General features: G+C 47.9%; 2 protein-coding genes across 5 annotated transcripts in view; one reads left to right on the top strand and one right to left on the bottom strand.

The window, feature by feature from the left end:
* Nucleotides 1-390: 390 nt before the first annotated feature.
* On the bottom strand, nucleotides 391-6,700 carry Bag5 (BCL2 associated athanogene 5). Of its 4 annotated transcripts, none has more exons than XM_008825557.2 (2): nucleotides 6,510-6,700; nucleotides 391-4,679 (listed from the first exon to the last, which is right to left on the bottom strand). In XM_008825557.2, exon 2 carries the CDS (start codon nucleotides 4,652-4,654, stop codon nucleotides 3,311-3,313), a length of 1,344 nt encoding a protein of 447 aa, XP_008823779.1. In that variant the 5' UTR covers nucleotides 4,655-4,679; nucleotides 6,510-6,700; the 3' UTR covers nucleotides 391-3,310. The 4 variants fall into 4 exon arrangements, with proteins under 4 accessions (XP_008823779.1, XP_017651716.1, XP_008823778.1 ...); XM_017796227.2 differs by lacking the exon at nucleotides 6,510-6,700 and adding an exon at nucleotides 6,178-6,273; XM_008825556.3 differs by lacking the exon at nucleotides 6,510-6,700 and adding an exon at nucleotides 6,090-6,232.
* Nucleotides 6,701-6,889: 189 nt separating this feature from the next.
* Nucleotides 6,890-27,120, top strand: part of LOC103727609 (apoptogenic protein 1, mitochondrial) — a 28,673-nt gene continuing 8,442 nt past the window's right edge. The window contains exons 1-3 of the mRNA XM_008825555.3: nucleotides 6,890-7,052; nucleotides 13,519-13,716; nucleotides 15,968-16,031. Coding sequence (XP_008823777.1) covers nucleotides 6,939-7,052; nucleotides 13,519-13,716; nucleotides 15,968-16,031 — 376 coding nt within the window. The 5' untranslated portion in view covers nucleotides 6,890-6,938. The remainder of the gene's footprint in view (nucleotides 7,053-13,518; nucleotides 13,717-15,967; nucleotides 16,032-27,120) is intronic.

Raw genomic sequence — 27,120 nt, 5'->3', positions numbered from 1 at the left:
AGCAGACCCTCATCAACAGTGCAGGGCAGAGGCCAGAGCCTACCCTTCCACTACAGAGGTGGGGGACCCAAACATGCTTCTCCACAGCAGTGTAAGGGTGCCTCTCCTTGGGAGGTGATCTTTCTAGAATACACCCAGGAGCTGCTTCTACTTTCTACAATGTCAAATTCTGTGCAGAGTGTACAAGGCCCACCATAAGCACCCTGGAGCCTAGAGACCTACTCAAAGCCTCCCGCCTCCATCACTGTGGTCAGTTACAGGAATAAGTTCCCCTTGTTCCCATTCCCACCCGCCAGGGTATAAAGGCTTCCTCCCAGAAGTCAGAGAGACCGCGAATGGAACAAGGAGAGGAGGCGGACAGCAGAGAACACAACACACCTTGGGACTAAATTCTTTTTCCACACCAAGTTGAGCTAAGAGCTCCGTTTTATTTCAGTAATACTTAGGGGTATGCTAGAATGTCTTTGTTAGCAACAATACTGACTAGTTTAGACACCCTTGATACGCGTTATACAGTTAACAGGGATAGGGCTAGAGCCAACACAGCAGAGGGCGATCCTGGTTTACACAGCGCTATCAAGGGCAAATGTGTAGTTATTCTTAAAGGAAGATATCCAAGCGGCTAAAAACTGCAAAGCTTTGTTTGGAACAGCCAATGTGGTCCAGCAGACACGGTAATCTTAATACACTCAGGGTTGAGGCAAGAGGGTCACTCCAAGTTTGAAGCCAGCCAGCGTTACCTAGTGAAACTCTAAAACCAAACCAAAAGGGAAACAATCTACAACTGGCTGAGACGCTCACAAAATCAGGTGAGGGGCAAAGTGAACAAAGAAGCCAGGCTTGGTGGCAGATCTGTGAACCCGGCATCTGGGAGGTGGAGGCAGGAAGGTGAGGACTTCAAGGCCAGCCTCAAACTGAAAAAAAATTAAAAATGAGAAAACCTGGTCACACACCACTATAGCAAATATACAGGCATTTTAGCAAAATGAAGCATTAAACTGGACTTAGACACATTTGTTGCATTTATTAACAATGACTTCAAATGACTCCCACCTAGTTGGACAAAGGATCTGAAAGCAAAGTGACTGAATTATGGGGAAGAAACCGAACTTCCCCAGCCGTTTTGTTCTGCAGACACGGGTGACACAGCTGAACAAAGGCCACACTTCTTTGGGGTACAGGTTGCACTTGCAGTGGTTTCTTCACATAGGATCACAACAGTGAGGGCCCAACTTAAAAGTACCTGCGGCAGCCCAAGCAGACACATGTGCTCCCGAGAGGGATAAGAACAGATGGGCCTGAACAGAGATCAGGTAGAAGGAAGTAGAAGAGGAAACAAACCATGTGCAACAGTCACGCAAGGTCATGAGACTGTCTCCACCACCAAATGGATCCACATAAAAAAACTCACTGGGGAGGAGATGTCCTGTGCTCAGCAGCGTGGGACGACTTGGCAGGGTACAGAAAACAGTGTTAAAGAGACAGAATCTACTTTAACAGGACCATGGATACTTTGAAAGGCTGACATGCAACTCTCAAAAATGAATCTAAAAAATTAAGTATTAGAACCTGGTGAAAGATAGTCTGAAGTGATTTTAGTGTCACCTTGATGGCCCAGTGAGCACAATTTAAAAACTCATTGCCAACACTTTGAGCATTCTAAATTCATGACACGGTAAAGCAGTTCTAAACAACTTTGGCCAAATTGAGAATTCCAATGACCTGAACTGAGGGATTGCAGCTGCCCAGAGCTGGGTCTACAGTGGTCTACTCACTGCTGAAGACCCCAGGGTGGCTGGTTCTAGACAGTTCCAGCAGGAAAGACGTATCAAGGGCTTTTAGTGGGACAGTGAACATTAGTTTAGGGTTATGCTGTCTTTATTTTATGTACTGAAGGTTATCCATCTGTCCAATGTTAGCTGTTTAAAACAATTTCCTTCCACAAAGTTTCTAAATGAATGTCTGAAAAACAAACAAACAGCTCACCAGAGTTGAAAAGATATGCTCTCACAGGATCACATTAAGGTGACACTGAATGGGTTGTCAGTTATGATACTGGGACTCACATTGTCAAAGCACTGCAAAATTGTGGAGGATTCTTTTGTTTGAATTAATAGACAACCATAAAACTGGATCCTCAGAAATATTCACAGAAATACTTATGTCTTTTAATAGAAGGAAAAAAACAAATAACCTTTATCTACCTGACAGATTCTAGTGAATTTTCAGGCACCAAGGGAGCCCTAGCCCAGCAATTGAGTAACCAGCAGGCACCGAGCAGGTGCGGGTAGTATTGAGGGTGCTAGCAGTTAAGACAGCTTCCTCTGACAGCTGCAGAGACCTGGTTCCTCTACCACGTCTCTGTTCCCATGTTGTAAAACTGCACCAAGTTGAACAAGCTTGTCTATCTTACAGCCTGGACTGACAGCAGCTCTGTCTCCTGCTCAGCTCTGGTGTGAACCGACAGCAGCTCTGTCTCCTGCTCAGCTCTGGTGTGAACCGACACTGCAACACTAATCCAGTTCTCACCCTCCAGCTACAGGTACAAATGCCTCTCTATTCACAGGTCCACTGGCTTCACTGAAGGTATCGAATAGCTGATGTTTTGTTGAAGGTATTGAATAGCTGATATTTTTGTGTCTCTTTCAGAGAGACCAAAAATGTTTTTGGCTATTAGATTTCATAATTTTTTTGTGTTGTACACAAAAGATTCTGTCCTCTAATAAGAAGAGCATAGGGGAAAAGATAGTCTTTTTCAAACAAAAATGTTTATGAAAAAACAGATTATCTAACCAAAAGCCCCTCCCAACTAAATTGGGTGGGACTAATCAGGGCTTGTAAGTGAAAAAAATCCCCTGCTGTTCAGCATACTAGAACACCTTTGTAATGCCGTCCTGCTTGGACTTCTAAGAAACCCTGAAGTCTCCCCTTATTATAATTTCCCTAGAGTCAGTGTATGGTCGGCCCACTTCTAGAGTCTCCATTTCTGCACTTACTGCTTACACAGTCCATTTAAAAATTAGGAGTGCTGCCTCTTTTAAATTCTGATTAAAATCACACAAAACAAACAACACAGAAAACATACCAGACAAATCAACACCGTGTACAGATGAGCCAGATGGAAAAGTTAATGTGCTATAATGACATTCGTTTGCAACATCAAAAGCAGCAGAAATACGGAATATAATTTGAACAAATCATAAATACTGAGGTTGAATATGCACATATAAATTACATAGAGGCTCCAGGGGCTGAAGACTCCCCAGAAGTAGGTCTGAAGTGTGACCAGCAAGGCCAGTTTCCCTGCTCTTCAATACTCCCACTCGTCAGACTTCAGGTCCAGGTAGCTGAGGATGTTCTGGGCCAACTTCACAGCCTGCTTCCTGGCGGCCTTAGACTTCTCCTCTCCCTGGGGGTCAACGGCGTCCAGGGCCAGCAACTGTTTGGTCAGTAGTTCCTCCAGGCGGATGTAGTTCTTATCAGTTCGATTTCCACCGAACGAGAGGACTTCTCCCTGGATCTCTGACAGGTTCCCAAGGACATCCCATACCGCCTTATGTGGGGGGTTCTCCTCACAAGGGATCAGCTTCCTCTTCTCCAGGGCCTCCTTCAGGTCCAGGTATGTGATCAGGGTCTGCACCTCAATCACTGCTCTTCTCCTGGCTTCCCGGATACAGGGGTTTTTCTCAACACTCACTGTATCCAGCTGTCCAATCAAGCCCTGCAGTTCTGTCTTGGAGCTCAGGTATACTTCAGGGGGGTTTTGTGCCTGGAGAAGGTCATTTTTAATTTCTCTCATCCTCTTGAGGACCTTCTCTATTTTCAGAATGGAATGGTTCTGTCCCAGGTCAAATGCGTGGGTACTGTCAGCTTCCTCTTCTAAATCTAGATATTTCAGCAACTTGTTGATATCTTCCACTACCTCTCTCCGGTAATTTCTGATCTCCGTACGCCCGCACACATCTAAAGCATCCAGATCAGCAATCAGCCCCGAGAGCACACACGATAGGTGCCTGAAAGTCTCAGAACTGTCCACTCCCACCAGAAGTGCGATCAGAGTGCCTCTGGACTTGTTCACTTCACACATCACAGAGTTGATTTTGGCGACAGAAGGATGCACGTCCTCAGAGAGCGGCAGGGAAGGCTGCTTTTTCATGCAGTCTTCGATAATCTCCTGCACTGCACAGATCTTGGTTAGCGTGTGGTACCTGGCTTTCCTCAAGGAGATCTTCCCTCCAGTTTTAACATGTGTCAGCCTCAGAATGATGTCCTGGATGCCTTCCTCAAACTCATCAGTTACACAGTTGCCTCCACTGTAAAAGGGCACAATCTTCTCCTTCACGAGGGCCTGGGCTTCCTTAAAGATGTTCTGGATTTCAATTCGATGTGGGTGTTTTGCATTCTGCTCCAACTCTTTGAGAAGGCGTTCCGTCTCCTGCGCGGCCCTCTTCCTAGCCTGCTGAATGTCACCTTTCCCTTCTGTATCTACAGAGTCTATTTCAAAAAGTTGTTTTGTTAGAATCCTCTCCAGTTTCTTATAATTCTTGTCATCTGACAGGCCACTGAAGCCAATTACTTGCTGTTCGATACTTTTTACTTCCTTTTGGATTTCCTGAAGCCTACTAATAGAAGGATGCTGATTTCCCATATCCATACTTTTGTGTTCAGTTTCACAAGCACTAAAAGATGACAAGAATAACTTATTACAGTGCAGTCTGCAGAATAGCCATGTACCAGTTCATTCTAAATTCATTTTTAAAGATACATTTTAAAAAAGGGCTGCTTAGGGGCTATGGAGATAGTCAAGTGTCCCGTCCCGTCTGTTCTGTCCCTCCCGTGTGTGTCCCCCTCACTCCCACGCCCCTTAACTTCGGAACCATTGTAAAAATGTCAGTCAAAGGCAGGGCCTGGTAGCACAGGTCTTTGATTCCAGCACTTGGAAGGCAGAAGCAGGCGAATCTCTGAGTTCCAGGCCAGCTGGGACTGCAGGGAGGCCCTGTCTCAAAAAAAAAAAAAAAAAAAAATTCAGGCAAAGTACATCCACTTGTAATTCCAGTGCTGGGGAAGAGGAGGCAGGAGGATCCTTGGGGTTTGCTGGCCAGGTAGCCTAGTCTAATTGATGAGCTCCAGGCCAGTGAGAGACCCCGAATCCAAAACAAGGATGGGCACTTGAGGACCTTCAGAGCCTGCACAAGTACCAAACCACACAGACAAAAGGGTTTGTTATCTTTGGGATCCCAAACACATCACACACCGGAAAGAGAGGATGTGACTAGTCAACTCCCTTTCCTGTAAATAGGTGAACATGAACAAAGGAAAACAAAACAAAAACAAACAGCTGGGCGTGGCGGCATTCGCCTACAAACCCAGCACTGGAGGCTGAATAGAGAGAACTTTGAGGGGCTGGAGACATGGCTCAGGGGTTAAGAGCACTGGCTGCTCCAGCAAGATGCAGGGTTTGCTTCCCAGCACGAGCATGGTGCTAACTAGAACTCCAGTTCCAGGGGCTCGGACGCCTCCTTTATGGCCCCCGCTGACACTGCACCGGAGGGGTGCACTTACATACATACTGGCATAATACTCATACACATAAAACTTTTTATAATTCCGTTCAAGTTGAGTCTGGGTTACACAGTGAGACCATGCCTCAAAAACAAAGCAAAATAGGGAAACCTGGCAGGGATTTAAAAACAGATGATAGTAACTCGGGGCCTATTCTGGAGTGGATCTCTGGGCCTGTGCATTCTAACTTTCCCCAGTCACAAAGGTGAGCTGCACACACTTCCACACAAAGCTGAACCATCAGGTTAGAAGCAACACAATTTCCTCAGATCGCAACATCCGAAGCTGGGTTTTGGAACCAGCAGGCGTGGTACCTCTGCAATTTAACAGCAGGTCTTCCCAACCACAGGACTGTCAACGGCTACCTCTTACTTTTCAGAAAGCGGAACTAAGCAAGGACTGAGTCCTCCGCGCCCCCACCCCCAATGCCTCCCGAAAAAACACAACTGAATAATCCGGTCACTCGCCTCCCCGTAAGCATGCCTAGCGTATTTTCCAGGCCCTTGGGTTTCTAGCAAAAGGCTCACTCGAGACGGACAGTCCCGTCCCTCGGGGGTGTCCGCATGGGCGCCTCGGTGCTTCCTCCCCTGCTCGTCCAGCCCCGTAGCGCTTTACCCCAGGGAGGTATGGGCGGAGGGCCGGCGGGATGGGAGATCGGCCCTTCACCGGGAGCGGCAAGAGAGCGGGGCCTCCAGCGGCATCCCCCTCGCCCTTCCCGGGTAGGTCTAACCCCGGCAGCCGGTGAAGGGGCCGACGGCGGCGGTGGCAGCTACTGGCCGCGGCGGCCGCTTCCGGGCGTGTCGGCCGGACCGACGCGCCGCCGCCTGATCTCACAATGGACGCGGGACGGGCGCAGGGCGGCCGAGCGGCCCGAGAGCAGCCCGGCGCCGAGGGAGTCCGCCCCCGCGCCGGGAGACCTGAGGCTGGCGCCCCCAGGCCGCGCTCACCTGGGCCCCGCGCGCCATGGCGCTCCAACGCCTCGACTTCCGCGGTGCTGCAGACGTCCTCGCTGCGCCGGCCGAACAGCCCTCAGCCCCGTGAAAGCCGCGCCTCGCTCCGCACCGCCCCCGCCGCTTGTAGTGGTGCAGGGAATGCGGATGGTCGGCCGCGCAGCTGGACGCCTCGGGCGTTACGACCCTGCCGTAAAGCAGCACCTGGCGCGTTCGCGAATCTGCCGTAAAGCAGCACCTGGCGCTTTCGCGATCCCCGTAAAGCACAGCACCTGGCGCTTTCGCGATCCTGCCGTAAAGCAGCACCTGGCGCTTTCGCGATCCTGCCGTAAAGCAGCACCTGGCGCTTTCGCGATCCTGCCGTAAAGCAGCACCTGGCGCTTTCGCGATCCTGCCGTGCGGCGAGTCAGTCAGTGCGCCCGGGCCATGGCAGCTCTACGGCCCGGAGCGAAGGCGCTTCGCTGGTCTCTCTGCCGCGCGGTCTCGGGTGGCGCCGGCCGGCTGGCCCCTGATCGCGGTGCGGACGCTGCGCCGAGCCGGGTAAGCGGAGCGCGTGGGGACGCTGGCTGAACAGAAGCCGCGGGGCCTGTCCCGGGCCTGGCGAAACCCCAGTGCACTTGCACTTTTGCTGGTCTTAACTTATGTTAGTTCCTGTTTGCAAACACCATGTAACTGGCCAAAGATCCACAAGGCAAGAAAGAGAGGGAAGCAGGTTTTTTTTGTTTTTAATCAGTTGCGCTATTTTGGGCGAGGATGTTTTGCTTAAGGGGAGGAGGGGGCCTCTAGGTCTTGATTCCATCAGTTAGATGAAAACGTAGACTTAATAGCGACCATGGATGCCAACAGTTCATTTACCAGCAGGCCAGTGAGGCAGGCTGGAGAATTTGGTTTAAGCAACAATTAAGGGCAAAAAGAGCCAGTTAAGAATTGCAAAATGTACCTGCCGTGTACATTTTCATTTTTGGTTAGGTCGTATCTCTTAGTGCTCTTATTATTAGTGTGGCTTTGAAGTTGTGTCTAGTCTGCGGTTTAGACTTGTTGCCCGGCCCTGGTCTCTGGCACAACAGCCAAGCCTTCACCTCCGAGTCTACAGACTAAACCACCGTAGCACACCAGTTCTTGGGCAGAAAGTTAAAACAGGTATCAGAAGGTGCTGTGGGAGGGACTAAATGGAACCCAGTCAAGAGCTTTTCCAGGATGAGGGCTTTCCCTAGCATTTGTTTCTATTATTATCATTATTGAGTGTGTGTGCATGTTTGTGTGGTTTGTGTGTTGTGGGGTCAGAGGACAACTTTCGGGAGTCTGTCTGCTCTTTCTACTGTGGGTTCCAGGGATTGAACTCAGACTGTCAGGTTTTTGCAACAAGCACTTTTACCTGCTGAGACATCTTGCCCACCCTTCCCTAGACTAAAAAGCCTTGAGGGGCATGGTGGCACATTCCTGTAATCCCAGCACCTGAAAGGCAGAGGCAGGTTGGTTTCTGTGAGTGCAAGGGCAGCCTGGTCTACATAGCAAGTTCAGGCCAGCCAGGGCTACAAAGTAAGACCCTGTTCCAAAACTAAATAAATAAACAACAACAACAAAAAACAAGTCTTGTGGGGCATGGTGGCACAGGTCTTTAATCCCAGCACTTGGGAGGCAGAGGCAGGCGGATCTCTGTTGAGTTCAAGGCCAGTCTGGTCTACATCGTGAGTTCTAGGCCAGCTGGGGCTACAGGGAGACCCTGTCTCAATAAGACAAATAAATAAAAGAAGCAAGTCTTACCTAGAGCTTGGTCCTTAGGGTGACAGCCCAGCCTTTTGTGGTCCAAGTAACAGGCCTGCAGTGCTCACCTGTTGGAAGGCAGCAATGGTGATGATTCTGGCTCCAGGAGAGCTGGCTGTGAGCCAGAACTTGCCCAATTCTACCTGGACAATGGAAACTGATTTTAGGATCTAAAGGCTCTGCTGTGCTGGATACCAGGTGGTGCAGACAAGAACAGTTTTCCCTCAGGGCTGTTTCCTGGGGGGGGGCGGGGGGCATCTTTGTTGCAACAAAGTAATTACTATAGCTCAGATACAATGTTGTCTTTGGAAGGAGACTTTGTAAAAGCTGTTTTTTAAAAGTAACTTCATCTAAATAAACTGTGTTCTTTAATCTTGGATTTGTTTGTAGTGTCGTCTTTAGCTTTTTGTCTTCCGCTTGGTTAGGAAAACGTGCTTTAACACCCAAACAACCAAAATTCTGGTCTCTTTGTGCTAGTTGTTTTTTGGTGTTTTGTCTTTGACAGAGAATCATGTAGCTCAGGTTGCTCTCAAACTTGCTATATAGCTGAGGATGACCTTGAACTTCTGATTCTCTTGCCTCCAACCTTCCAAATACAGAGATTACAGGCATGTCCCACCAAGCTAGGTCTATGCAGTGGTTAGGATTGAATCAAGGGCTTCATGCGTGCTGGGCACACATTCTACAACAGCTGAACAGCCACAGCCCCCCACTTTGATTGGTAAAAGTTTAATGAGATGCAGGATATTTACATTGTTCACATCCTCATCATTTACAAAAGAAAAATAATTGTCCTCTAAACAGGCCTAGTGGACAATACTGTGACCAAGTGTTCATGGGACAGTCTGACACAATGGCCTCATAATGACACACTGAGGTGGCCATGTCACTTCTGTGACATTCCTCAAGAATGTCAGCCAGGCATGGTGGCTCATGTCTGTAATTCTAGTATTTGGGAGCCCAAAATGGGACAGCCAGAATTCAAGGCCATCCTCAGCTACATAGCAGTTCTGAGGCCAGCCTGTGCTACACGAGGAAAAAAAATCACAGTTAACTTTTAACTTCATAGAATGAACAGCAGCACATACCTCTTCCCATTCTGGGGATGGTTTATTGAGGCTCGAACTCTAATGCAACTGGGAAAACTTCTGGAGCCCTTTGGATCTGAGTTTTCAAAGAACAGGCCACTTTGACTTTTCGGTCTTTTTGAGACAGGGTCTCTCTGTAGCCCCAGCTGTCCTGGAACTCACTATGTAGACCAGGCTGGCCTTCAGCTCACAGAGATCCACCTGCCTCTGCCTCCCAAGTGCTGGGATTAAAGGCGTGTGCCACCATGCCCGCCTACCACTTTGACTTTTAAGTTAGTGGCAAGAGGTGACTGAAGCATGCAGGCTGAAAGGTGGGCCCAAGGCAGACTCTCCTGCACCTGTGAAAGCTGAGCCTGTAACATGGTTGTGAAGTGTTGGTGGGTTGCCTGTCCAGAGGTGGCCAGCATTTCCTGTGTGGGTTCATGAGATGCCAGGGGTCCAGAAATAAGTGTGTGACACAGACAGGGCTTTGCATGTTAACATATGTTCTCAGTGCCTGTAGATGGCCATGTAGGAAAAACAGGCTGGCTTTGAAAATGTGGAGCCCTTGCATGCGTTGCTGTAGGTGCCACTACTCCCAACTCTAGAGGTGCATGCATACAGAGTTTACTAATTCTACAGCTTGAGACTGGGCCCCCAAACATTCAAGGGGACACCCCAGGGTGCCTGACTTGAGAGGAGTAGTGGTTTGGATAAGGCTGGCAGTAGATCCTTAGCCCTGAGGTGCCCACCTGTGCTCTAAACCTTGGATCTGATGATGGTGGGAGACATTCTGGCCATGTCCTCAAAGATAATGGAGTTATGAAAAGGAGGGCCACAGGGAGGGAGGGTCCTGCTGCAGTTAGCCTTGTGCTATCCGGAGACTCTGCAGCTGCTTTTGTAGCGGTGAGCATTTGCAAGCCTGATGAATCTCGCCTTTGCGTATTGCTAAATTTGGTTTGCTGGTTGATCTAGTACCTTTATGCAGTAAAGTTAAGCAGCAAAGGTCACGCGGTGGGGGCAGGGGACCTAACTCTCAGCAAGGGAAAGGCTTTGAACTCTCACCTCTGAGAAGCCCCTGGCAGGTGTGCTGGCCCTGCCCTGTGTGCACTCCCTATTGTCACCTGGTGGCTTCCCCACATTGGCTTTGGGCCCTGTGGCCCTGCCTGGAAGGTTGGGAGTGGAGGGCAGGACTGCCTCTCAGAAAAGTTGGGTTCTATCTCCCCCAAGGGCACATGGCCCACTGAGAAGCCTTGCTCCCCACGCACAGCCCTCCTGTCCACATTTCAGGAAGCCAGGCACTATGTTCTGATACTGTAAGAAGCATAAATTACAGTAATTATTCACACTGCACAGGGAGCCTTTTACAGAAGGTTTTTCCTCCCCCAGCCTCTTGCTTTCCTTCCTAACAGCACCTGCTTGGGGAACAATGGGAAGGCAGAGTGGCTGGCTGCCCCACGTGAGAATAGAAGCCCCTCAGATTATAGCAGGGTGATACACAAAGCAGGGAGTGACCAGGAAAGCTGCCAGACAAGGGTCAGTGGTGGAGGCAGGTGATGTGAGAACATGTAGATGAAGAAGCCACGCTCTGCCAGCCCCTCAGGCTTGTTGTGTGGGCAGCTGGGAACAGAGCGTTTGCTGGGGTGGCCTTAGTATTTTCTGTAAGAAGAGGGACACTGCCTGCAAGATGAACCTGGGTCTCAGCCTGCTGGAGGAGAGGAGGGAGTCTCCATCCCAAGGAGCAGGGCACAGGTGGTCCCTGGCCCTGTGTCCACCAGCTGGGATGGCCCTCCGGGTTCTGCCAGTGTCTAAATAGAGGCTTTGGGAGGGAGTCCAGACACATTTGCAGAAACATAAGGCTTTTGTTTCTTTGAGACAGGCTCTTTCTATTTAAGGCAGGCTGTCCTCAAACTCACAGTCCTTCCTGCCCTCTGTCTCCTATGTGCATGAGTGTAAAGCCACACCTCGCCTACAGTACTGGAAAATTGAACCCTCAGGGCCTTGTAAGTGCTCCACCAGTGAGTTATATCCCAACTTACTGAGGCTTGCTTTTTTTTAAATTACATTTTAAATTTTTTTTATTTTGGAAGGATGGGACATGCACCATGCATATGAAAGTCAGAGGACAACTTGCAGGAGTTGGGCTCTCCTTCCCTGTGTATGCCCCTGGGATTGAATTCCGGTCATCAGGCTTGGTGGCAGGTGCCTTAGCCCACTGAGCCATCTCTTAAGTGCCCCCAACCCTTTTTTTTTAAAGACAGGATCTCACTATATAGCCCTGGAACTTTCTGTGTAGATCAGGCCAACCTCAAACTCACAGAGATCCAACTGCTTCTGCCTCTTAACTTCTGGGATTAAAGGTGTCACCACACACAGCAAGCCCATTTTTTTTTAGTGAAAGATTTGATGACTATAAAAATGTTGAAGGGCACATCAATCAAGCCCTACTTCAACCCCCAGAACTGCCTAAAACTAGGCATGATAGTACATGCCTGTAATACCAGCACTGGATAGTGGAGGCGGGGCGATCAGGCGTCTGAGTCCACACTGGACTCCATAGCCAGGCCCTCTCTCAAGCACACACACACACACACACACACACACAAGCATGCCCGCGCGCTCGCGGTTAACCTCACAGCTGGCCTGAGAAAAGAGGAGGAAGAAAAAGGTTGCCTTGCAACTTCTCTTTGAGAAAGCTCACTTACCATCCTGTCCCTTTCATGATCCTTACAGAGTGTGGCTAAACTTGTGAGGACTTGTGAAGGGAAGTGCGTGGGTGGGCACAGCCATCCCTGAATGTGCCAGGAGCTGACTACTCAGCCCATCACAGCAGGATGCCAACCCTGTGTAGAGTCTGTTAAGAATTAGGAGTTTTAGGCTGGGTGTGGTGGCACACACCTTTAATCCTAGCACTCGGGAGGCAGAGGAAGGGGGATCTCTGTGAGTTCAAGGCCAGCCTGGTCTCCATAGTGAATCCAGGACAGCTGGGGCTACAGGGGGACCCTGTCTCAAAAAGACCAAAAAAAAAAAAAAGTTGAAGATCTATAGATCTGTGTACTACAACCCTGCCTTTATCCCTTATGTTGATTGACCCACTATCATGGGGCACACTTGGAATCCCATTATCTTAGAGGCTAAGGCTAGAGGATTAAGAGTTCAAGGCCAGCCTAGGCCATATAAGTGAAGTCCTTTCTCAAAAAACAAACAAAAAACCCTAACAACAAAGGAAGTGGGCATGGCGGTGCATGCCTTTAATCTCAGCAGAGGCAGGCGGGTCTGTGAGTTCAAGGTCAACCTGGTCTACATAGAGTTCCAGGCCAGCTGGGGCTACAGGGAAAAAAAAAAAAAAAGATGATTTAATCAGTAAATTGTTACTAAGGTAATTTACTAAGTTGTCCAAGCTGGCTTTAACTCATGATCCTTATGCTTGAGGATCTCAAATTGCTGGGATTATCAGCTTGCATCACCAGGCCTGGCCTTCTTCATTAGAAAGTAGAATTGTTCCAGCACCAAGTGTAATGATGTCAGTATTTATTAGGCAGGTGTGGTAGCGCACTGAGGAAGGAAGCTGAGGCAGGAGGAGCATGAGAGTGAGTCTAGCCTAGGCTATATAGTTAGACCCTGTCTCAACAAACCCAAAATGAAAACAAAGCAGAGTGAACTGTAGTTCCTTTTTAGAAAATATTTTTTATTTTTATTTTATGTGTATGAGTGTATTGCCTGCATGTATGTGAGTGCACCCGTGCTGTGCAATGCCTTGGAGGTCAGAAGAGGGCTTCAGATTCCCCTGAAACTGGAGTTAAGGATGGTCCATAGCCGCCATGTGGGTGCCGGGAATCGAACCTGGGTCCTCTGCAAGAGCAGCCAGTGCTCTTAACCGCTGAGCCATCTCTCCAGCCCCTGAATTGTAGTTCTTTTAATTTGGAAAGCCCTGGTTACATTGTAGACAGAGTAAGCTAATGAGGGGCTTCTCTTTCTTTCTTCTTTTTTAAATATATATTATTTTTATTTTACGTGTATGAGTGAATTGCCTGCATGTAGGTAGGTGTCATCCAGTGCCCTCAGAGGTCATAAGAGGGCGTCGGAATGAGAGGCTTTTCAATAAATATGAATTGTTAATTTTATAATACTAGGGTCTAGTGTAGTTGTGGTTAAGTGTATGTATTTCATTAAAGGTCTCAAGATTCTGCCCTCCAAGACAGTCAAGCTGTGATTGGATAGGACCCCCAGATAAGCATTCAAATCTTCGTCCTGTTCACTTTTACATCCCTGAAAACGAAACACCATTGGAACAGAAACTTAGAGAATTGAGGCAAGAGACACAAGAATGGAATCAGCGGTTTTGGGCGAACCAGAATTTGACTTTTAATAAGGTGAGTGTGGGGCTCAGATCAGAATGAGGAGTAATACACCTGGCTGCTTGGGGTGCTGAATCTTTATACCGTTTGCACGTTGCTTTTCTGTTTGGTATGTCTGGTGTGTGTTCACACATGTACTTGCTCATAGAACATTTTGTTTCTTAATTTGTCTTTAGGAGAGCCAAAGGTTGTTTTAAGCTCATCGAACTGTACGTGAGGCACATTGCTGCTCGTGTGTGACAGACGTGCGGTTTTCTAGGAGGGATGGGAGCATAGAGCCCGAACCTAGCAGTGCCTGTCTCACATGCTGTCCCTGTCTATGAAAAGTCATTGTGACGCCTCGTTACCACCAGAGTTCACAATTCTTAGCTCCTTACTCATAAGCTACATGAGAAACGAGTATAAACGTCTTAATGGAGAGGAAGAGCAGATTTGTTGACCCCATTGGGTGGGCCGGGTTCAGTGGGGTCTGCTTGTCGTATCCTGTGGAGAATTAAACTACCTTCCAGGGCGTATTGAATTCTTTTTTTTTTTTGACAAGATCTCCCTGTAGACCAAGCTGGCTTCAGTCTCTCAGATCTGCCTGCCTATGCCTCCACAGTGCTGAGATTATAGGCATTTGCCACCATGCCTGGCTGAACATTTTATGTTGAAATCCCATTACAAGCTGGGTGTAATGACAGACCTGTTAGCCTGGCACTCTGGAGGTGGAAGTTGGAAGATCAGGAATTCAAGGCCAGCCTCTACTACATAGGAAGTTTGAATCCATCCTGGTCTACATGACACCTTGTCCCAAAAAACAAACAAGGGGCTGGAGAGATGGCTCAACAGTAAAGAGCACTGGCTGCTCTTGCAGAGGACCCAGATTTAGTTCCCAGCACCCACATGGGGGCTGACTGTATGTAACTCCAGTTCCAGGGGATCCTGCACCTTCTTCTGGCCTCTGTGGGCACTGTATGCACATGGTGCACTTGTATATAGTCAAACAAAAGTCATACACATAAAATTTTTAAAAATTGGCCGGGCGTGGTAGCTCACGCCTTTAATGCCAGCACTCAGGAGCAAGGGGCAGGCAGATCTCTGAGTTCAAGGCCAACCTGGTCTACATAGTTCCAGGCCAGCTGGGGCTACATGGAGTGTCTCAAAAAGACCAAAAAAATTTTAAAAACCAACCAAACAAAAAGGCCTATTTTGGCCGGGTATGGTGGTGCACGCCTTTAATCCCAGCACTGGGGAGGCAGAGGCAGGCAGATCTCTGAGAGTTAGAGGCCAGCCTGGTCTCCATAGCGAATCCAGGCCAGCTAGGGCTACAGGGAGACCCTGTCTCAAAAAGACCAAAAAAAAAAAAAAAGGCCTATTTTAAGTAAGAAATTGTAATCAAATTCAGATGGATTAAAACAGACATTGATGAGACTGAGGAGATGGTTTAGCAGTTGAGAGCACTTGCTGCTCTTGCAGAGGACCTGGGTTCAGTTTCCAGAACCCACCTAGTGGCTCATAACCATCTGAAACTCCAGTTCCAGGGGATCTGATGCCCTTTTCTGGTCTCTGTGGGTATATACATACACTCAAGCACAGAGGAATAAAATAAAATCGCTGGTTGTGGTAGTGCATGGCTTTAATCCAGGCACTTGGGAGGCACTGCCCAAGCCGGGTCTACATAACAAGTCCCAGGCCAACTGGGGCTGTAAGAGAGACCCTGTCTCAAAAAGACCAAAAATAAACAAACAAACAAACGAATGAATGAATAAAAAATAAAATCTATAAAAAACAAAATAGGGGCTGGGCACCGTGGCACACACCTTTGATCCCAGCACTCGGGAGGCAGAGGCAGGTAGATCTTTGTGAGTTCGAGACCAGCCTGGTCTACATAGTGAGTTCCAGGCCAGCTGGGGCTACAGGGAGACCCTGTCTCAAAGAATAAAAAAGTAATAAAATAGAAATTGCCCATTCTAGACTTGAATGTGTTGTGTAGCTCAGACTGGCCTCAGACTCCCAGTACTTCTTTGTCAGTTTCATAAGTAGTTAGGGTTACAGGCCTTCCTGGCTAGGAAGAGAGGTTTGTTTAGTTTTGATTGTTTTAAATATATCTATTTTATTTTCTTTATTCCTTTTGAGATAGTGTCTCCTGAAGCTCAGTGTGGCCTCAGACTTGTAGCTGAGGAAGACCTTGAACTCCTCATCCCCTGCCTCCTCCTCCCAGGTGCTGGGGTTATAGGCACGTGCTGAACACTCAGCTCAAGAGAGTTCTGATGGTATCTTTTAGGAAAAAGAAGAATTCATTCACTCAAGACTGCAAGCTAAAGGCTTAGGCCTGCAAACCAAACCAGGTTAGTGCATTTGCAGTGTTTCTTCACTTTGTTTTATGCTGAACAGGTAGAAGGAAGGGTCATAGCATGAAGGGGAGGTTTCAGAGCAGACTGGTCTTGGGTGGCCTCTGTCACCCTGCGCTCCCTATCCTCCTCGGCCTGCGGAGGCCTGTCTCCCTTCTCTCTCCACACCCTCTCGGGGTTTTAGGTCTTCCTTTTTCCTTTGTTTTTTCTCTTTTTATGGTGTTGGGTATGGAACCAGGGTCTTGAACATGCTGGGCAAGCACTTCTGTCGTTGGGCTGCACCCCAGCCCAAGTGCTTCTGATGAGACATATCTAGCCTGAGTCACAGGGCCTCTGTAACCTCCATCCTCCTCTTCCTGCATTCCTGAGTCAGTTCTCAGGTGGGAAAGCATTGAGCTGTCCTTTACCCTTCCTTTCCACATCAGGACAGTTGGAACTCTGTGTTCCCAGCGCTTTTCGTCCCTGTCCTTTAACCATTGTGAAGCTCCGCCCTGTCAGCTCTACCCACTGCGGCAGCTTCTCCACGTCTTCCCAGCTTCCAGTCTTTTCTTTTTGAGACAGTGAGACAGGGTCTCTGTAGCTCTGGCTGGCCTGGCACTCGCTCTTTAGACCAGGCTGGCCTCAGTCTCACAGAGAGCCGCCTGCCTCTGCCTCCCGAGTTCTGTGATTAAAGATGTACACCTGGCTTGTCATTTCATTGGAGCTTGAAAGTTTAGTGCTCAAAATAGTCTTGGCTGTTTTCTCTTAGTGCTGTGGTTAGACCTTAATAGTCCATACTTTGTTCAATAAACGCTTACCGTCAGAACATTATTCTGGTGAAAAGTCCAGAATCATTAACCCCAAAACCAAGTCTGTGAACGTGATGTTGAAGAGCCTGGGTAAAGCACTGCCACTCTCTCTGCTAAGCCATGGCCTAGCCTGGATTCCTTAGAAGAAAGGGCTGAGGGAGTGGCAGCCTGGATGCCAGAACCCCTACTTCTTTTGATTTGTGCTGACCACTGGGGTCTAGGAGGATCAGCCACAGAACAGGGTGCTGCATCCTGACAGTGAGTGTAGGAATGATTGACTCAGTTTGGGGGTCTTGATTAGTGGTGGGCACTGTGCTAAATCCTTTACTTGTACCTGCCACAAAGTCCAGATGATAGAGAGGAACCTGAGGCTTATGGAGGCAGGCTTCCCACCTGAGACCACTGAGTGAGGAAGGTGACTAGATTCTCCAAGGGTGGGGGTCAGGCAGAGTCTGATGATCTCAGCAGCTCTCAGCTCATTCTCTGCTGGCCATAGGGGGCAGGGGGTTAGGTCATATTTTACAAATAATTTGGTAATAGAATAAGGACCGACTGGGGGCTGGAGAGACGGCTCAGCGGTTAAGAGCACTGACTGCTCTTGCAGAGGATCCGGGTTCGATTCCCAGCACCCACATGGCTTCTACAAACTGTCCTTAACTCCAGTTCCAGGGGAATCTGATGCCCTCTTGAGACCTCCGCAGCATTGCACCACACGGGTGCACTCACATACATGCAGGCAATACACTCGTACACATAAAATAAAAGTAATAAATAAAATAATAGAAAAAAAAGGACAGATTGTCTGTGGAGAGGGAATGTGCCGTGCCACCACGTTGTCAGTACTCAGCAGTCGTCAGGAGGACTTGTCATCCCAGTTGGGTAGGTGCAGCCATGTGCAGGAGGAGCGTGGGACATGGGATGACCACACTTCATGAGGGATTCGTGAGGACTGCTGAGAGTGGATATAGTATCCTCTGATGACAGCTCTGGAGATGCACGTCTGCTCGTTAGATATAGCCACCCATGGTGTTTACATATTTAAACATCATGGTGACATGACACACACTTTTATCTGAGAGTTAAGTAGTTACCAGGCTACAGTGACTAAAGTGGACATGGGGCATATGTGAGACATCTCAGTTAGCCAGAGCACATATCTTGTCTGGGTGTGCTTAGCATATGAGACTAGAGGTCCCCAGGGCTGAGGAAAAGGAGGTTTGTTTAATAAGTTATATTGGTTGTAAAAGAAAAAAATTAGATTCACCTTACAATACACATTCCAAGCAAGGTTTTTTCTTTCTTTTTTGGTCTTTTTGAGACAGGGTCTCCCCGTAGCCCCAGCTGGCCTGGATTCACTATGGAGACCAGTCTGGCCTTGAATTCACAGAGATCCACCTGCCTCTGCCTCCCCAGTCCTGGGTTTAAAGGTGTGCGCCACCACGCCTGGCCTCTAAACAAGTTTAAAAAAGATTATTGGGACTCAATTACTGATGGACTGAAGAGTTAAATCCAAAGCTTCCAGTTTTAGAAAGTGTAATAGTGCAAAATGAATATTATGTGGAGAAATGACAGTTCTCTAGGCTTTACCATAAAAGTGGAGAGCGTCAAGGACATGTTTGCTCATCCACTTTGTGTCCTATGGCTGAGGGACTGGAGCGATGGCTCAGTGGTGTTAAGAGTGTGTATGTACTGCCCTTCCAAAGGACCTGAGGTTGGTTCCCAGAGCCCATGTGGAGTGGTTCACACGTGCCTATGACTCCAGCCTCGGGGTGATCCAACAGGCCTCTGAGGGCACCTGCATTAGTGTGCATATACCTACACAGACACACACGTACACATAAACAAAAAGAAAAAGGAAATGGCAGAGGTAGTTAGGAATGAAAGGGTTTACTTAGATCGCAGCCCTCAGGGTCTGGCTGTGGTTCTACAGGGCTGTTGCCTGGGTTTTGGGGAAGGTTACCAAAGTAGAGAGTGTGTGGTAGAGCAAACTGCCAACATGGCCTGGCCAGGAAGCAAGAGACAAGCATCTAGGTATGATGGCACAAGCCTGTAATCCCAGCACTCCAGAGGCCATGGCAGGAGGATTCCTCCCAAGTTCAAGGGCAGCCTGGTCTAAGTATCAAGTTCTAGGCCAGCAAGGGCTACATAGCAACACCTTGTTTCATAAAAATGGGGTGAGAGCAATGTTCCACAATCCCTTCCAAGGACACACATGCAGTGACCTATGGGCCTCCCATTCGTCATTAGTCTCCTCCTCTAAAGATTTCACTGCCTCCTGATCGCCCTCCCCAGGGACCACGTCTTTAGAACATAAGAGACATTTTAGATCCAAACTGGAGCAGTGTGGAAATTGGAAGCATGTTAAATACCTTGGACGCCTGTGGTGGAACTTGTGGCTGGTGATGGCTAAGCAGATAGAGAGGATGTTGAGAACCTGGGGCAGGTAGAATGGGGAAGGCCCCAGCTCAGTCTCTTCAGATAGTGGAGCCAGAACCATCCTAGGACCTTCTCTTTCATTAAAAACATATTTATGGAGCTGGAGAGATGGCTCAGCAGTTAAGAATACTGGTTGTTCTTGAAGAAGACCCGGGTTTGAATCCCACATGGCAGCTAACAACTGTCCATAACTTCAGTCCCAGGGGATCCAACAGCCTCTTCTGACCTCCGAGGGCATTGCACCACACGGATGTACTTACCTAGATGCAGGCAATACAACACACATAAAATAAAAATGATAAATAAAATTTAAAAAAACACACACAAAAAACATTTATTTGCTGTCTTTTTTTTTTTTTTTTTTTTTTTTAATCTTTTTGAGACAGGGTCTCCCTGTAGCCCCAGCTGTCCTGGAACTCACTATGTAGACCAGGCTGGCCTTGAACTCACAGAGATCTGCCTGCCTCTGCCTCCCGAGTGCTGGGATTAAAGGTGTGCGTCAACACACCCGGCCTTATTTACTGTCTTTTTTGGGACAGGGTCTCCCTGTAGTCCCAGCTGGCCTGGAACTGGCTATGTAGACCAGGCTGGCCACGATCTCACAGAGATCCACATGCCTCTGCCTGCCTCTGCCTCCTGAGTTCTGAGGTTAAAGGCATGTGCCACCATACCCAACTTGATTTACTTTTTTTTTTTTTAATTTTATTACTTTTATTTTATGTGTATGAGTGTTATGCCTGCATGTAGGTAAGTGCACATGTGTCGTGCAATGCCCGAGGAGGACAGAAGAGGCTGTTGGATCCCCTGGAACTAGAGTTATGGACAGTTGTTAATTGCCATGTGGATGCTGGGATTCAAACCTGGGTCTTCTGCAAGGACAGTTAGTGTTCTTAACTACTGAGCCATCTCTCCAGCCCGATTTACTTATTTTTATTTTACGTATATGAATGTTTTGCCTGGTTGTAGGTAGGTGCACCCATGTTGTACCATGTCCATGGAGGTCAGAAGAGGGCATCAGATCCACTGGAACTGGAGTTACAGACAGTTGTAGTTGCCATATGGGCACTGGGAATTGAACCTGGGTCCTCTGCAAGAGCAGCCAAGTGCTCTTAACCCCTGAGCCGTCTCTCCAGCCCCTCTTCCTATCTTAAAACCCTTTCCTATCCTGTTCTGCCTTTCTCTTGCTATGTATAATCTGGCTTTCTCTGCCTCTGTATGTATCCCTCTGATGTTTGGTGACGTCAGCCTTTCCCCAGACCAGCTTCCAACCATGCTGGGCCCTGGATCAGCAGGCAGAGGCGGGGTTGAGTTGGATGAGCCTGACTGCTGCCATGGGAACACAGGACAGAAGAAGCCCAGGGGACTGGCCAGACAAAGGGGTCAGTGTCCAGGAAACATCCAGCTCACCAGGAAGAGCAGATGGGTGGAGTCTGCAGCCAGGATGACCCAGGCCATCTGGATTTTTAAACCAGCTGCGGCAAAGTCGCCTTAACAACGCTTATGGACAGATGACAACCGTGCGGGGAGCAGTTGGCTCACTCACAGTTTCCGTTCCTCTTCAGCAAGGCACCATCTTTTCTGAATTCATAGAAAGGTTTTCAGTGTGACAGTCATGCTCGTGGAGTTGCCTTGGTGGCTGCCTGAAGTTCCCAGTCCTTTCCTAGAGAAATCTTGCTGCACCCATTACCACATATAAAAAGGGAAACAAGCAACGGCCACAAAATGTCTCTGAACTCCTTAGGAGGGAACAGTGAGCTCAGCAGTGTCCCTTTAGCTCTTTAATTACAAGGGGGAGCGTCTTGATCTCCAGTAATGGCAAGTTAGATAGGGCATGATGTTCACCAGCAAATTATGCAACAGTGGAGAAATCACTAATTCACATGCAGAACTCCCTGATTTCAGTTGTCTGCCCCTAAATTAATGTCACTTGTTAGGAAAGAGAATTATTTCCTCTCCCTTTTTTTATTGCTGGAGTGTTTGTGCATCCAAAGCCGAGGGCACCATAGAGACAGATCCGCTTTGTCAGCTGGCTTCTCTGAGACACCCACGATTTCAGTGATGTAATGAATTGCATGTTCTCCCTCTCCACCCCTCCACTATGTCTCCCACCACCTCTTCCTTCTCCCCCAGCCCTTCTCCTTCCCCCTCTGCCCTGCTCTAGTCTGTTTTAGGTTCAGTAACAAGAGGGAGCAGTTCGTTGGGTGTGGAGCAGGAATTCCTGTGACCATTAATGGTGCTCCTGCTTTCTGATCATTGGCCTGGGGGTATTTGGGTAAGATGATGCCAGCCTGTCTGAGAACCCCTAGGAGGGTATCAGGTTGGCCGTTCCTTGCCTGCCTCCACCCCACAGCTCGGCTCTCCTTGCATACACTGGCTGTGGTGATGACCAACAAACCCACCTGCAGCACCTCTCATCTTTCCAGCCTCTGCCAAGAGAAACTTTGCTGAGGCTGTGCTGTGGTGATCACCTGCTGGAGATGAGGAGACACATGTAGGGAGGTCTTATAGTTCAAGTCCACATGGCCAGCAGGACAGAGCCCCAGCTCGTCTCTCCAGTGAAGCAGCTTGTACTTTCACCACCAGGGGAGCAGCTTTCCTGTCTCTTCAGTCCCTCCCTTGGCTGTGAAAGGCCAAGAGAACTGTGCTGGAAGAGGGTCGCTCCTCCTCTTAATGACCAGCTACGACTGCTGCAGCAGGCTCGGCTCTGCACTTCCCCATCACTCACGAAGCCTCCCTGGGCTTCTATCTGCCCCATCCATCCTTTCAAATGGGCTTACGTATCACCCTCCCTGGGAGCCTCTGGTGGTCGTTACTCCCTACGTTGAGTAGAATCCATCTTCCACTGAGGTCAGTCCCTGAGTGCCAGGCATGTCACTCATCAGTGGACCTGAGGGATGGGGCAGAACAACAGACCCACCTTTGGGAGCTAACAGGCCATCAGGGCTGGGCAGGCCCAGTACACAGGTGGGTTGACAGGGTCATGCTACACTTCTAGTGTGTAGACCCTGAGAGAAAACTGGCAGGCAAGTGGGGAGGAGAGCAAGCCCCCGGCAGTGTGTTCTGTGTGTGTGTGTGTGTGTGTTGGGAGGGGTCTTACTACCAGACCAAACCCTCTGCTGGAGTTGGGTCTTCAGGGGTCACTGGCACTGAACCCCTGCTGGCAGGGAGGAGGAGTGTGGCCTTTGCTGCCAGGTGCACTAGGTGAAGTGCTGGGCCCTTTCTGGAGTTGATTCCTATCGGGCCTTCAGCTTCCAAGCCAGAATGCCCCCACCGCACCCACACCCTCTGCTCCCAGGGCTCTCATTCCCCTTCCATCATCTGGCTGCTAGAGACTGGCCTCTGGGCCACTCGACCAAGCCATTTCAGGGTCTTTTCACTTTTCATGAGTGCATTAGCCCTGAGAGAGGGCTCCCACATGAGAGCATCCCCCCCCCACATACACATGGGAGCACCACAGAGGCAGGTGCTCCCAGGTCCACGGTTCTCAGCAGTGCCTGACAAACTCCCTGGTGTCATGTGCTTGTCAACTCCAGTGGGACAGTTAGGCCCTCGCCCTCCTTGGCTAAGGATGGACTGCTGCTGAGTGATGTGTCACTTTATGTCTGGACTCTTAAGTGCTGTCCACTGATTGCCTGTTCCATGGCTGTACTACACGATCCTGTTACTGTAGTTTCATGTGAGTTTGAAATTGAGAAATTGGAGCTTCTAACTTTGTTCTTTTACCAAATTCTTTTGCCTTTCTATTTGAATTTTGGGATAAATTTATTAATAGCTACAAAACAAACACAAAGGGCCCCATGAAGGATGAGGGTGGGAGTGCGGGGGAGGGGAGTCGCTGGAAGTTTGATAGGGATTATGTTGAATCTGTAAGTCACTTGGGAAGTGTGGCCCTTAAGTATTAAATATTCCAAACCATGCGCACAAAGTGTCTTTCCAGTATGTGTTCCTGTCCTCTCTTCCCACAGGGTCTGTAGTTTTTGGTGCAAGATTTGCACATACTTCTCTCAGTCTAGCCTCAAGACTGTTAGTAATGGGGTGTGTGCGCATGTGTGTGTGTGTGTGTGTGCGTGTGCGCATGAGGGTGTGTGTGTGCGTGTGCGTGTGCGTGTTTGTGTGTACGCACATGCACAGATCTAACAGTGAAACCAATTCCTTTGTAGACTAACAGAAAACTACAAAAACAAGCAAGGCTGTTCTTGAGCCAGGTGTGGTGACACAGGCCGACAGTCCCAGCACTTGGGAGGCTGAGGCAGGAAGGTCCAAGAGTTTGAGGCCAAGTTGGACTATGCAGTGAGACCATCACTCTAAAAGAAAAATCTTAAAAAGGCATGTGGTTCTTGCCTGTAATCTTGGCACTCAGGATGAGACAAGAAAATTGCAGTAAGCACAAGGCTAGCTACATACTACATATTACATACTACATTGTAGGCCAGCTAAGGATACAGTGTGAGGCTGTGTCTCAAAAAAAGAAAATAGGGGCTGGAGAGATGGCTCAGCGGTTAAGAGCACTGACTGCTCTCGCAGAGGACCCATGTTCGAGTCCCAGCACCCACATGGCAGCTACAAACCGTCCTTAATTCCAGTTCCAGGGCAATCTGAAGATCTTTTCTGACCTCAGCAGCATTGCACGACACAGGTACACTCACATACATGCAGGCAATACACTCGTACACATAAAATAAAAATAATAAATATGTTTAGAAAAGAAAAGAAAAAATGACTGGTTTTGGGTTTTGTTTTTTTTTTTGAGACAGGGTCTCCCTGTGGCCCCAGCTAACTGGCCTGGAACTCACTATGTGGACCAGGCTGACCTTGAACTTGCAGAAATCCGCCTGCCTCTGCCTCCCAAGTGCTGGAATTGGAGGCCTGTGCCACCACACCTGGCAATTCTAGGTAGTGTAATCTCTCTCCTGTTCAGTCATTTGTTTCTTTTGAGGCAGTGTCTCATATAGTCCAGGCTGGCTCAAACTTGCAATGTAGCCAAGAATGACCTTGAATTTATGATCCTCCTGCCTCTGCCTCCTGAGTACTGGGATTATAGGTGTGTACCACCATCCCTGGTTATGAGATGCTAGGACTTGAACCCAGGGCTTTGTGCATGTTAAGCAAGCACTACCAACTGAGCCACATCCCCAGGCTTGGTGTATGTGTGTGTGTTTTACATGTTTTTGGTTTTTTGGTCTTTTTGACACAGGGTCTACCTGTAGCCTGAGCTGGCCTGAACTCACTATATAGACCAGGTCGGCCTCAATTTAGCAGGGACCTGCCTGCCCACCTCTGCTTCCCAAGTGCTGGGATTAAAGGTGTGCCCCACTATGCCTGGCTTTGTTTTACATTTTTAAGTATTTATTTTAGGGGGCTGGAGAAATGGCTTAGCAGTTAAGAACACTGACTGTTCTTGCTGAAGACCCAGGTTTGAATCCAGCACCCATATGGCAGCTAACAACTATCTGTGACTCCAGTTCTGAGGGATCCGACAGCTTCTTCTGTCTTCCATGAGCATTGCACGACACGGGTGCATTTACCTACATGCAGGCAATGCACACGTACACATAAAATAAAAATAATAAAATTTTTAAAAATATATTTATTTCGGGGTCTGGAGAGATGGCTCAATGGTTAAGAGTGATACTACTATTGCAGAGGACCCAAGTTTGGGTCCCAGCACCCACATATACACACATTTAAACATAATTTAAAAAATAACGGGGCCAGCACCCAGGAGGCAGAAGTAGGTGGATCTCTGTAAGCTCCAGACCAGCTAGGAGTACAGGGAGAGCTTGTCTCAAAAAACCAAAAAAAACTTTGCTTCTCTGGGCCCCACAGGCTTCTCTCCTGGGAGCCCTCAGGGCCTGGTCCGGCCCTCACCTCCCTCTGCTTCCCTGGGCTGCACCACCTGCCAGCCTCTTTCCTGGAGACAGGGGCAGACCTTTCCCCTTCCTGATCCTTTGCATCCAGACCAACCTAGTTCCTCAGTGCAGTCCCCAGGAGTCCTTGGGGCCTCTGCCCACCCCCATCTCCCTTTGCAGCTCTGGGTGGCAAGGCCACCAGCTGCCCTAGACCAGCATCTTTCCTGGGCCCCACTCCCAGGCCAGTCCAACCCCCAAATTCCTGAGGCCAAAATATTTCCTGGAGGGATCCAGACCTTAGGAGAAAGCCTGAGAGCATGTGATCCTCATCTGACTTGGGCCTCTGAAGACAAAAGCAAACTGGCCACTGCAATATAAAATCAAAAGAGAGAACCGGAAGCTTAGAGGAACCAGCCTTTCATGCCCAAAAAGTAAACCACAAAGACATAAAGTTCACAAAAAGAAGCAGACCTAAACTTGAAGGCTTGAGTCTCACACAAGAATCAGAAACTACAAAAGAAATTCACTTGTCAAAATCAGAGAGAAAAAATAATAACCTGAAAAACCAAAATAACAAATCCCCACCAAATGCCAATAGTCCTCTTGAGGAGTACAATGAGAACCTCCAAGAGATAATGCAGGATATGGAACTCAAAAGAACAATTATGATAAAAGAATTTAGTGAATTTAAAGAATACACAAATCAAAGAACTGAAGGAAGATAGGGATAAACTTCTGAATGAATTCCGGAAAGAGCTAGAAATATTGAAGACTACTCAGGCTGAAATGAAGAAGGAAGTGAAACACTCAGTAAGCCAATTAGAAACGACAGGAGAAAGCTTCGCCAGTAGGATGAATGAAATGGAAAACAGAGTACCAAGACTGGAAGATAAAGTGGACGAACTAGACCACTCAAGCAAAGATTATGAAAAATTTAAGAAAGCACAAGAAGGGAATATGCAGGAAACGTGTGACACCATAAAAAGACCAAACTTAGGAATCATAGGCATACAGGAAGGAGAAGGATCCCAAGATAATGTCATGGACCAGATTGTCAACAGAATCATGGAAGAAAATTTCCCAAAATTAAAGACATGCCCATACAAATAAAAGAAGCAGATAGAACACCAAACAGACAGGACCAGAAAAGAAACTCTACACGGCACATCATAGAAAAACACTAAACGTACAGAACAAAGAATACTGAAAGCTGCAAAAGAGAAAAAAAAAAGTCACATATAAAGGAAAACCCATCAGGATTACAGCTGACTTTTCAGTGCAAACTATGAAAGCCAGAAGAGCCTGGACCAAAGTATTCCCAGTTTTAAATGACCACAGATGCCAACCCAGACTATTATACACAGCCAAAATGTCTATTATAGTCAAAGGGGAAAGAAAAATCTTCCATGACATAAATAGGCTGAAGGAATTCATGTCCACAAAACCAGCCCTTCAGAGAATTCTGGAAGCAGTACAAAGAGCTGAAGAAAGGAATAACTATACCCAAGGGGTTACGGAAATAAATCCAGTGAAGGTATAACTGTGGAAAAGTACAGCTATATCAAGAATGTAAACAAATTAAAATGACAGGATTCAATACTCATCTTTCATTAATAACTTTAAATATTAACAGACTGAACTCCCCAGTCAAAAGACACAGACTAGGTGAAAGGATTAAGAAATAAAAACCCATCTTTTGTCTGCAAGAAACTCATCTCACTTTCAAGGACAGACACTATCTTAAAGTGAAAGGATGGAAAAAAATATACAACACAAATGGTACTAAGAAAAAAGCATTGCTATTCTAATATCTGACAAAATAGATTAAAACTAATCAGAAGAGATAAAGAGGGCCACTTCCTTCTGATCAAAGGAACAATGAATCAAGAAGATATTACAATCATGAACATACATTCACCAAACTCTGGTGCACCCAACTTCATAAAAACAATACTACAGGACTTTAAGACCCAGATTAATCCCAACTCATTAATAGGAGGGGACTTTAATATG

This window comes from Nannospalax galili, unplaced genomic scaffold (genome assembly GCF_000622305.1).
Source record: "Nannospalax galili isolate Female #2095 unplaced genomic scaffold, S.galili_v1.0 scaffold188, whole genome shotgun sequence".
NCBI classification, from domain to species: domain Eukaryota; kingdom Metazoa; phylum Chordata; class Mammalia; order Rodentia; family Spalacidae; genus Nannospalax; species Nannospalax galili.
This window is presented reverse-complemented; position numbering and strand designations above follow the sequence as displayed.